The sequence below is a fragment of the Lissotriton vulgaris genome, unplaced genomic scaffold (assembly GCF_964263255.1).
Source record: "Lissotriton vulgaris unplaced genomic scaffold, aLisVul1.2 SCAFFOLD_468, whole genome shotgun sequence".
Classification (NCBI taxonomy): Eukaryota; Metazoa; Chordata; class Amphibia; order Caudata; family Salamandridae; genus Lissotriton; species Lissotriton vulgaris.
This window is the reverse complement of record NW_028241185.1, coordinates 676668-688985: the sequence shown is the minus strand read 5'-3', so window position 1 is coordinate 688985 and position 12318 is coordinate 676668. Positions and strand designations below refer to the sequence as shown.

General features: G+C 38.7%; 1 protein-coding gene across 1 annotated transcript in view; it reads left to right on the top strand.

The window, feature by feature from the left end:
* The window catches only part of SSH1 (slingshot protein phosphatase 1), a 320878-nt gene extending 310861 nt beyond the window's left edge, over nt 1-10017 (top strand). Inside the window, exon 15 of the mRNA XM_086948044.1 lies at nt 3137-10017. Coding sequence (XP_086804170.1) covers nt 3137-4366 — 1230 coding nt within the window. The 3' untranslated portion in view covers nt 4367-10017. The remainder of the gene's footprint in view (nt 1-3136) is intronic.
* Nucleotides 10018-12318: the final 2301 nt, after the last annotated feature.

Here is a 12318-nt window from a genome sequence, read left to right as displayed (position 1 = left end):
AGGCACCCTCTCAGTATATTGAACATCCAGAATGTGCATGTCCACAGTCTTGAAAACAGAAATGAGAAGAAAACTACAAAGAAAGCTTTCTGATTTATATTATGCAGTGTTGGAGAGAAGTACTTTAAAGACTGTAGAGCACTCTGGGCAGCAAACGCATGTTTATTCTAATTCGCCCAGAAATTCTAATGTTTTTCATTCTCTATAAAGTACATCCTGTATAGCTTTATCCATTACTGCTTTAAGCAAAACATAATTGGTTGCCCCATCAGACCACTTTTGTTCCCAAATAAGCGAAACCATCTCTCACCCATGTAAGTTTCCAGTCTTTAGAGTATAAGTAAGTCATTGACTGAAACCGGTATCAAAAATGTTCTCAGAATCAAGCAGTACAAAAGCAATTATTTGATTTCTGTTCCTTGTTAAGTTGAGTATCTCAGTCACCTGTCTTATGTCCAACATATCGTCCTATAACGAAGCCTGTTTGAGGATGATAACTCAAAAATTGATACTTTAGTCACACGAATAGCATAAATCTTTGCCATAATGTTAACATTAAAGGTCAGCAATGGTACTGGACAAACATTATTTTACCTTGGCTCATTCTTATTTGACCTTCTTAGTAACACATCAATGGCATATTTCATTGAGTGAGCCACATTTCCCTGTCTTAATGGAAGTATTTAGTGGAGGCTGGAGAAAGTTCATCCCTAAAAACCTTGTAAAAGTTAGACGTGAAACTGCCTTGTCACGGGGTTCAATGCAACTCATTTGATTCATCCAGGAGGAAAAATAATCTCCAGTATATAGATTCCCATACAAGTCATAAAACATTTTTGGTAAATACCTAATTTAGAATTTGAAATCTTATTCAAACGGGTCAACTATGAACATATATTTTAGTTCCCTAAGAGGCACATGTCCTGTTAGGTAATAATGTACAATACGTTTTACCTGGTTCCCAATACCTGTGCTATGTACAAAATGCAGCTTTTCCAGTCTGTATGCCCACAGGTTATTTTTTCTGTTCTCAGTTTCCTTAGATTTAGTTTCCACCAACTCTTGCACAGCCTTCCGCAAGGCTTTCTTTTATTTGTAAAACTAACAATGCTAATAAAGTGGCTATACCATAATGCCTTAGGTGATTCCCACATCTGTTGACGGGTAGTTGAACTCAAATTATCATTTATGTAATCAGGAATCATTTTTTCCAATATAATTAAATAAAACAACAGCATTGTTGAAGGAATGCGTGGCCCAGAAACCTTCTTTTACCAGTTAAATCCGATTCTCCCACCATCAATTCCATCTTAACAGGTTTACGCTCTGAGACAACACACCCAAAGTATTACAGTTTTTGTTAAATTGTACAGCAGCTCATTACCAATAGCTTGTTATTGCTTTCTTCTATATCACAATGTGGTTTGATTTTCTATGAATTCCTCTTCTATTTTGCATTAATTGATTTATTTGCTGCTGTACGAGAATAATCATTCATACCAGCTGGAATATTTAGTCGGGTATAACTTTTGGACGTTTCAAGTGCAGTCAAACTTTGAAACAGATGGCTTTTGATCAACAGCCAAGGCATCTGAATTGACAGAGAAAGGCTTGCCTAATAACTTTATTAGAAGGCTAGATTTGAAGAAACTTCTGGGGACACAATTTTTGACTACAGGAGGAGGTTAGGAGACCTTCTGGTCTGGTTTTCATTCTTGGTCACTAAATCTTGGGATGTGGTACGCTCCATTATCACAATAAATCCGCACAACCTCTGTAGCTTAAATGCAGGACTTGGCAAAATTTGGTTGAAACAGCTGATGAGCTTAAAATAACAGCGCAATTGATAATCTCTTGGAGAAAATGAAGGGCTGTAACTGAAAATCTCTTCTGTTGGCTGGATTTTACACTCCTTTTTGTGGTAAAGCTGGTGTTAAGAAAGGGAGCATAGACAGGGAGTGCTCTCTTTCTTTAGACCTTTTCAAAAAACATCCTCCCGACTTAGACCTTGCATCCCCAGCAAGGTTTTCACCCTATCCTACATGTTAACCACTTGTGGTACTGAGTCTGTCTGCTTAAGAGAATGCAACATGTTCTGTTCTCCTCCAGTCTATTTTTGTGTTGGTGTATCCCTCAAGCTCAGGACTGCATTATTTCCAATATAGGCAGTAGTCCAATATTTAGCTATCTCCTGAATTTATTGTTTTCCCTGTCACTTACCCATAAGGAAACACTGCTTGTCTACTTTTCAATGTGGACTTTAGATAAAAACATTTAAAAGAAGAAGCAAGATTTTGTGAGGGAACATTTATCGTTTAATGGTTTCATTTTAAGGGTACTTTTTACACACTTACTCCAGAGATACCTGTTCATTCCACCAAGTCTTACCCTGACTACAGGTCTACAGTGTTCCTGCAGTAGCACAATACACAGCAACATATTTCTTTTCATGTTTTCCTAATAATCAGGTATAACATCCAAGCATCTCGCCAGCAACTCATGCATGTGATGACAGTTTCCATGACCTCTATTCTCTGCAAAATAATGTTCTGCTCCATATATGTGCATGCTGAAGCTGTGAACACACAGTATGCCTCAACGTGGTCCAAAAAACTTTGTGGCTCAACAATTATTATGCCAGATAAAGTCAAACAGAGGTTGCTCCCCATTTCGGAAATATGGGAAAGGCCTATCTTGGCTCTGGATGCTTGTTTGTCCTGTAAGTATTACAAAGTCCCATCGTCCATTACACCAGCATGCAATGATTGAAAGACCTTTGTATGCAGAGAGTTGTTGCATTATACCGCGTGGGCGATCACTTACAACACTAAATTCCACCCTATATAGGTCTCCCTCCATGTATCATCCTGGCTACCAGGCATCATCTTCATAGGGTGTCAAAGCTCATGTTGTTTATACCTGCTGAAGCCACTCCAGTAGCAGTTGTGTGCTACACAAATACAGATGACATATCATATAAAGTATTGACACATCATAATGTGAAAATTGTTCTTCTAATAGAAAAGCGCTACCTGATTTTCTTGGACTAACATGCAAGTACTGACAGATTACAGAGAGACTATTACATTTATCGTTTGCTCTAACACTCATCAAGCATTTCTTTTTTCTTTTGCAGGTTGATGCATTATTTGGAATCCTCAGAAAAGTCAAGCCTTCATATCAGTCTTGCTCTGATTGCTTGTATTCTTCAGATATGGGATCTGAATCCCTAGGGCAATGTCAAATGCTGAATAAAGCTACTGCCCCCTGCTCTACAACAATCTGCACACAACCTTCACTTTTATTACATTCAAGTTCTTCATTGTTAGACCAAATTCCCAGTAGGCCTACGAATAAAGCATCAGTGCCTCCTTTGGATGACCTGTTATTTCAGCCAGTTGGGGAGGTGAATGGTCAAGACATCTCTGTTGCTAAAAACAATTCCAATCATCACTTAAGTGCAACTAAACCAGTACCTACTGTATCAGCAGCAGCACAGTCAACAGAGAAAACGTCTCCCAGTTTGGAAGATGGCTCGATTTGTAAAAAAGACAGCAAACAAGCAAAGGATTTACGGTATGTATTATTTAGCAAAGAATTGGAAAAGCCAACATCCAGCAGTTATTTGATGCAACATCAAGAATCTATTATTCAACTCCAAAAAGCTGGTCTAGTTAGGAAGCACACCAAAGAATTAGAACGTCTGAAGAGTGACTCAGTTGAAGAGCGGTCTTCGTTGAAAGAAAATACCACACACCAAAGTGACACACTAGCAGAGGAAAGTTTAGACCAGGTGCAGCAGGACTTATTGTGTGTGCCCCAACAGACAAATACAGGGAGAAATGCAAAGGACAGTGTGGAAAGATCCGAGCACATCCATAATTTGGATGGAATGTTGCATAAAACCTCCACACCTTATGTATTTAGGACAGAGCAGATTAGTAGCTTCTCAAAAGAATTTCTGAAAACAATATGCTACACTCCAGCATCCTCCTCAGTGAGCTCCAACCTAACTCGGAGTTCCAGCAGCGATAGCATCCACAGCATACATGGGAAGACCGGATTGGTTAAACAGCGGACTCAGGAGTTTGAAACTAGGTTGCGATTAGCTGGAGTAACCCTTTCCTCCTCTCTGAAGCGATCTAACTCTCTAGCCAGGCTGGGAAGTCTCACCTTTTCCTCTGAAGATATATCCGGGGACATAGATATGCTGACACTGTCTGATGTAAGCGATGCCAAATTTAAAGAGATTTCAGTAGTTCGCAAATCGCATTCAACTCCGAAAAAGAAAGAACCAAGTTTCAGTCTTTTAGACTTTCCTGGTACAAGAAACTTCAATGACAAATCTGGTACAGAGAAAAGCTGATGTTTTTGATTAATTTGCACATCAAGTTTGTGGAACAGTTCAAGCTGGCATTGAATGTTTGGCTGCAATGCTTCTTGCTTTTTTTGCAAGAAAAACCAGAATTGAATATCTTGGGTAAGGCAATCTAAAATGCCGTGCAACCCTTAAGAGTTTATTAATCCAAACAATGCTGCCATTGTCATTTCATTTGCCAAGTAAATTCACAGTTGCTGAACAAATTGTTTTGCATTTTCTCATATCAACAAAACCGTGATCGAAATATGGACTTATTTGCAAAGCAAACCTGCACGTCTCAGTCAATCACTTCTGTAATTCTACCTCTTTTGCTGCAAAACACTTATTAGGTTAATGTTTTTAAAACATGATTTTTTTTCATATCTGTAAAGCATTCCGCAAATACACCTGCAAAAGCTCCAAATGAATTGTGGGTCAATTCTGCATTGTTCTTGCCAGCTTCAGATACTTTCCTCTGAATTTAATGGGTTTCTATCACTTATTCACCAGCACAGATATAGAATGCTTTTTCTTAAAAAAGTCTGTTTAACTATTATCAAAAAGAATAAGATTACTTTTACGTGTGTGTATCTGTTGTCACTTTCGTTGATAATGTTTTATGCCAGTAATGAATGAAGCAACTTGGATAACATCAGTTGACGATGCATTGCAATGTCAAGGGTTTCATGACCCCATCTTGTGGCTAGTACATTCTTTAAAGTTATTTCTTTGAGCTTTAATGGCTAGGAACTGTATTTTATGTGTTGCTAAATTCTATTTTGTGAAACTTTTGAGAATGGGGTAGGCTCTTGTAAAAGATCATAACGGATCCATTTGTCGAGTAATACCTTTACTTTTACCCTGAAATTATACATAAAGAGACAAGCAGTACATCACGTGTAACTTACACTAATAATGTCTTCGTTACAAGTGGACGTTAATTCCGATGGTCCCCAGTAACATGAGTTACGTGGCCCACTGGAATTATAGGTTTAGTGGGACCACTGATGCTCAGTGTTATTCCACCCAGACAATTCACCTGCTACAGGTGGGTGAAGAATCTTAGTGAGGTACTTGTAAAACAATCTGCACCATTAGGCGCAGTAAATCCAATTTCTGCAAGTTTTTTTCCTCAAACTTTATAATCTGTTAATCCCAGGTTTTCCCTCCATACAAAATTACCAAGGCTATAAGGGAGGGAAATAACAGGAATTTTTACAGTCCACTTATAAACAGGCCCTATTATGAAACCCGCATCTTGGTACTTGGATTGCAAAAGAAAGAATGTTGGGATGTTCAGGTTTTGGTAGTATCAGTACATGGGTAGTGGACATATTTGAGGCTAGCCAACAGGTTTATAATTTGTCTAGTGGTTTCTATTACTTTATTTAGCCAGCAGAGGCCTGCATTCCTGTCTGTTTGCCATGTTCCTATAAATCTTCAGACAGCTTAAGCTTGATCAAACTGTGGCATTCACAAATGGAGGGAATGTGCTAATCTTGTAAAGTTTCTCTATGTTACAGCATGAATATAATTTACCTGGGCCTGTTGTACTTTACAGTATCTGAACTTGAGGACTATGCTCGCTGGAGAAGTGTCAAACTATGATATCACTGTGAATGCAAAACCTACTACAGAAAATTCCCAGTAGTTGATTACAAAATTGCATCTTAGCCTGCTGCTGAGAACATTTCTGGGTACTAAAGATGTATTTGTTGAAATACCCACCACATACGTCCTCTATGATCAACACAGAAATGTCTTGCTCCACCTTTTCATTTCCAAAATGAACATGTGAATGGACACATTTAATTTTGGTTACTGTTATTGGCCTACTTAATATAACACATATATATTATTCTACCATTCCTTTCTCAAATTGCATTTGTTGTGCTAACTACTTTCTTGCTTTTCATGGTGGCTTACACTGTTTTGTAAAATTTGACAGTGGAAATTGCGCATCCCAAGTGGCATCGCAAAAATACATTTGAGCTGTTGATTTTGTTAAAACAAATTGTGTTGGATTAATGTATTTTATGTATGAGATTAGTGCTCCTTACAAATGCCACATTAGTGCAAATGGGCACCTGATTCACAGTACCAACGTCATTCTAATTAAAAGATAAACTGTAGTGCATTTCTGGATCAGCAAGAAAGAGCTAGGAGTCAGCAGAACAAATTACCAAAATACACATTTAAAAAAACTTTGCTTCAATAGAACAACATTTATTGTGCAAAGATTCTACTTACAATCTGTCATTTTGGTCAAAGACAGATGAAGAGGTATATATTTGTGTTGCGATATTACTTTTAAAGTGATTTAAAAGTCCTTCTCAGTAATATGAGAATATTGTTTTGTAAAACGTAGTTTCCATATATTATTTTGATATGGTCATGCTGTCTCCGTCAGTTAGTGTGGTTATGATCATTATTTTGGATATGTGTTGTTAGTTATGTGTTCAGAAAAAAACACCAATATGAGCACATCTTCAATAAACTCAGCAACCCCCAATAATATATGGCAGTTTTATCAATAGAGTTTTTTGCGCTCCCATTCCAAGGAGTGTTTTATGATGAAAAAATAATCATGGAAGTAAAATCAGCAATGCAAGTAGCTATTTCCTGTAAGCCCTTGCATTCTACGAGAATATGCTAGAATGTGGAACAGTATATGGACTGACTTGAGAAACTGGTAAGAAAGATGAAGTTTTAGGCAGACCTGTTTATTGTTTAAGCTGCTCCACTAGGCCATTAATGGAGTTTTAAGATGTTCTGTTAGATGTATTAATCCGGGAGACATGGCTTCTTGAGCTATACACTCAGACGTCTAAAAGCAGCTGTGACTCTTTCAACTGTAAGTTGTCATAAGGTTGGGGCCTTTCGTGGCTTGCTTGCCTGTTTCCTATTTTGGGGAATATAGTGTTGGTGCCAAAATCTATCCCTTAGTTCAGAATACCTTTTATATTTAAATTGAGTAGCTCCAAAAGTAAATTTGTGTAATCTTTATTGTGACATTTGTTTAAAATGTGTCTTTTTTCAATTTTGCCATTTACTGTTAGCTCAATGAGCTTATTTCACTGTGTACATTTCCATGTTAAATTCAACTTTCCTTTTTAGATTAATCGTGCTGTAAATTGCTGTTGTTTTAGGGCACATGTTTACATATTAAAATATACAAATAGATAATGGGAGTCTGGTGCAGCTTTTGTAGAGAAATGATGAATGTGGTTTATATTTGAATGGATACTTATTGTTATTTCTTTTGAAAGCTTATTTATGGTGTGTTTACATTGAACACATGATAGTTAATCTGTCTTTTACCACAAGCAACTAATGTTGTGAGTCAGTAAAACAGCGACAGGAGGTGCTTAATTGTGGATAATAGGGTCCAGACTTGTCTAAAAACAATGGAAATGCACTAATTGGTTTCATTGAAGGTGGGTATTTAATGGGAAAAAAAATCTGTAGTAATGGTAATGGGTGTATGCTACCTTAAAACAGGTCAATCTCTGTTGCAATTGTAGATCTCTATTAAAAAAAGTATACTGATTCTTAGGAAGGATTAATAAAAACCCAATAATGCGGTTATCATTTTCTTTTGTTGACAGAATATGTTCTGTTTACCTTCCAAAGCCATCTGTTCATCATTTTATTTAGCAGGCTTTTCTTTTGGCAATAGAAGTGTGATGTTCTCCCTTTAGAAAGCAAGCCCACATTACACCCAATCAGCTCATACGTATAAGACTGAGAAGTTTCTGCACTTTTAGTTTCTGTTAAATTGGTCTTATAAGTTTGCTTGGAAGGGCTTGAAAGCTTTCAGTTCTAGACACAGTTTATGATTGGACTGCATTCATGTGTGCAGAAAACCTTTGGGCATTCTTGTTAGTTAACAAGCATCATTTGGAAATATAGCCAAGAATGGGCGTGGCTCTGCAATTTCAAATACTGTGTGCATACATACACCCTTCTTATGTTTACAGTTGTATTACACTAATTTTGGTAACTTAAAATCTGCTTGTGTTACTAGAATAATGTGTAGGTATAACAAGCACCAGGCTATAGAGAGTAATGAATATTATGATTGAATTCTCATGCAATATGTTAATTGGAATCTATAGTGACTGATGATTATACCATTAGATAGAAAGATTTTTTCGAAATTAAAAGTGTAGCAATATCCTGTGTGAAAGCACTTTCATTTTTGCAGAAATATTTTCTGATACTATCATGCAGTTCCACTGGCTAGCCATCAAACAAGTAGAAATAATAGGCTAATGTTTGAATTACGTATGTATCACAGATGCTGTAAATGTAAAGGAGCAAAGCCAAACTCAATTACTGCTGGTCAGTACAAGATGAATGGAGAGGGACATTATGCTTGACTTTAAATCATGTGCCTTCAACCTTGAAAAGGCTAATTCCTCAAAAGAATGCAAGTAAATACATCAGCCACATGTGCTTCAAAATAGGAAGTAGTTCAGTCTGGAATCTGTCATTAAAAAGATCTGTATCCAAAATACATTAAAATTAATATTCTTCATTATTACCTTTTGCTCTCTTATTATCCCTCTCAGCGGTGTGGCTACGAGATGGAATTTCACCTACATTTCCAGTCTTTCGAACGCCATATATGCTTTTAAAACCACAGTAATGCCGCAAAATATCTTCAACTTACCCTTCTTCAGGCTTGCTTATTTTTCTCAGGTGAAGGAATAAACCTCATTTTAGGCTGACCTGAATATGCCCTGCCTATGATGGTAAGAGGCAATGGTACAATATGTGAATGTTATTGTTTCTACACTGTTATATATTTGGGCTGCTCTGTCTAGGCAGGTAGATAATATACTTGTCTACTTGATTATACTGCCATTGATCCCAAGTGCTCGCTAGAATATTTTGATAGGTGATGCTGCACACATTTCTGTGTTCCTTCCCTGTGTACTGTATTGATCTTTTTACAATTATGTGCCTTACTTGTTTATAAATACTGTGTATTTATGCTCTGTTTTATAGTTTGTTTTATAACATTGCTTTACTGCCTTCAGCGATTGTATATGTCTTCTCTGTATTTCTTACATTTATTGGATTTCTCCCTAAGATCATTCTTGATAACTTTATGTCCTCTAATGTGTGGTTCAAAATTAAGGTTTGAAAGTTAAAATCATAGATACTCTAATTTCCTTTCCACCCTCTGAACATTTAAAATGAAGCCTACATTATTTGTAAGACAGACTCTGCTCTGACTTTGCAAGATGAAAATTGCTGTGGTGATGCCACACACATGATGGCGCCTTATTGTGAACTTGTACTTAACTTCAACTGCGACGCTATGGACACTTGTTTCTAATTTCTGAGTATATTGTGTGCAGCATATTTGCATAGTCTTGAGAATATTGCTGTACCTTTAGTGTTTTTGAAATGAAGACAACTCTAAATGTTTTAAATGTTTTATGGTACAGACACTATCTGAATCTGTTACAATGTCGTGTTAGTCACTGTGCATCTCTTATTTAGTCTTATTGCAGTAATGCCATTATTTTTGTATTGTATATAAAGAGTAGAAATATTATGCACTTTTTACTCTAGTAAATTGGTATAAGCTGTTTGATATGGATATATGCTTCTTTTGGGGGGGAATAAAGTTTGTTCTTTACAAATGTTTTCTGCCTTCATCATTGTGAGATTTGTGTGTTGTATTTGCTTATCAGAGTGAACGTTTACAACCTAAAATATTGAACACAGCTAACTAAAACATAATTGTCTGCTATCACTTTAACTAATGGGATAACTTCATTGTTGAGGATTCAAGTATGACTTCCTGAATATTGTTTACCAATTTTGACCTGAAAATTGTGCCCATACACTGCACACTTGAACCTCAAAACGTCTAAAATCTTGACTATGTCCTTGTCAAGGCTGTAGATGTTTCGAGGTGCCTAGCATCAAAGTCTGAAGCTGTTTTAGGTATGTTGTGTGTCAGTTCTTCTACTGTTTCTGTGAAGCTTTACTAGTCAGAGGCTTTGCTCAGGAGCTTGCACATTTCTCTTATGGTAGCTAATGTCATAGGAAATCAATTATTGTATTCACCATAATGTCACAACCATTGAGATTCATGGTTGTCACCAGTATTTTTACAGAAATTAGAAGAAAACATTTTAAACGAAATGATCCCTTCATATTAGTTGAAGGTAAAAATATAACATATGTTTTTAATTGCCTGTCACACTACCGTCCTTCATCATTCTTCCAATAACTTTATGTGAAAAGGGCGGTTGAAATTATTGTTCAAGTGTGCATTCTTATTCCTTTGGATGAAGCTACACTGTTGCTGGCCCATTCATTGCAAGTGGAAGTTTTAGTCTTCACTAAGGTGACTGCCAAAATGCCTCCAGGTTTTGCTTTATATGCCCTTTACACCAATGGATTTACTCTGGAGGAAGCAAAACTGGTGTTGGCATGAAGTCTTCTAAAACTGCATTACATATTGTAAGCTTGTTTGCCTCCTTGAACATACAGGTTTTAATTACAACATGTAGCTTTATTGCTTTAGTCCCTCTTTGCCTGCGCAGATTACAGGTATCAAGCCAGTGGTCTATATTAGTGTCTGTACAGTTGATCGAGTTACTGTATTTTTTGTACATAAAAAGTATTATGGGGGGTGGGGTGGGGGGGCGTGGCCAACCCCCGAGAAAGATGGCCGCACTGTGAGGCGGCTCTGTCCGAGCACACCCGTCCGAGCATAAATCTGCCTAAAGATCCGGAAATACTGGTATCGCAATAGCTCCATCATGTACCATAACCCGCTGTGAAAACTCCACCCTAAGAAACGGTCGGATTCAATCAGTAGCGACAGAGAACGGCTTGCCTGCATGTTTAGTCCGGTGGCAAAGCGCAAGTGCAGGGGGAGGAGCTCTCTATACCCGGCTGCAGCCGTGGCGATCGGCGCTGGGACCGGAGGGGAGTGCAGCACCTGGCGATCTAAGAAGACCCATGAGACAGTAAGATCCGAGCCGGGTGGAGCCTGAATCCCGGCGGCCTCGCCAGTGTGGAAATTATCAGTTTGCTGGAGTTGGGGAACGGCTCTGACGAGGTCTGGACAGAACGTAATTGAGAGCGACGTTGGACCGTCTCATCAGCTGAGGTCCAAACATACTTGAAGACCTCAGAGGTTAGAGCCGATTAGATTGGATTCCTCCTCGAGCTTGGTGGATGCGGGGTGACCGGATGAAGAAGGCGAACAAGTACCTGCGGGACCCTACTGCCTGAGCTAGCTGACGAGATGCAGGCTCAACCGTCCTAACTGGCGCACAAAGTACTCTGGTTTGAGTTTCACGGCTGTGAGGCCATAAATGATCCTAACAAACGCTGGGACAGAGCAGGAATCAAGTCGGGATTGGGTGGTTTTTGGTCTCGACCCGGGGGTGCGGAGGTGGCCTGTGAAGGAAGCCGCGAGTGTGCCTGCTGGAGTCAATTACATCCACCTATTACTGGATTGGCAGCTAAAACCTGAATAAATAACACCCAGAGGATGCTCGATAGCTGAGAAAGCGCACACAGCTCCAGCGGCGACAGGACTGAAGTAAGGGTCGAACGGGTGCTGCGCCGCCTTTGGGGCCCAGCTCAGGGTTGCTGCCAGCTGCATTAACAGTCAGGAGACCTACCGGGACTCTACATAAGCATTCATTGCCTCATTCCTAGTGGCCCTGTCTAACTCTCGAGCTCCCCCAGTGCCACAAGCAGAAAGGCCCAGAGACGATTAGACAGTCATTCAGCCTGGGCAGGACTAAAGGGACATTCAGGACGTAGGCACCTGCAAAGTGTGTAGTAACTCACGGTGTGTAGTAACTTAACGAATGTAGTGACAGAGTGTTGGGCCGTATGCATCCGCACAAGGGGCAAAGACAACCTGGTGAACCTCGACAACTGACGCAAAGGGACTCCCTGGCCGGAAATAGTTG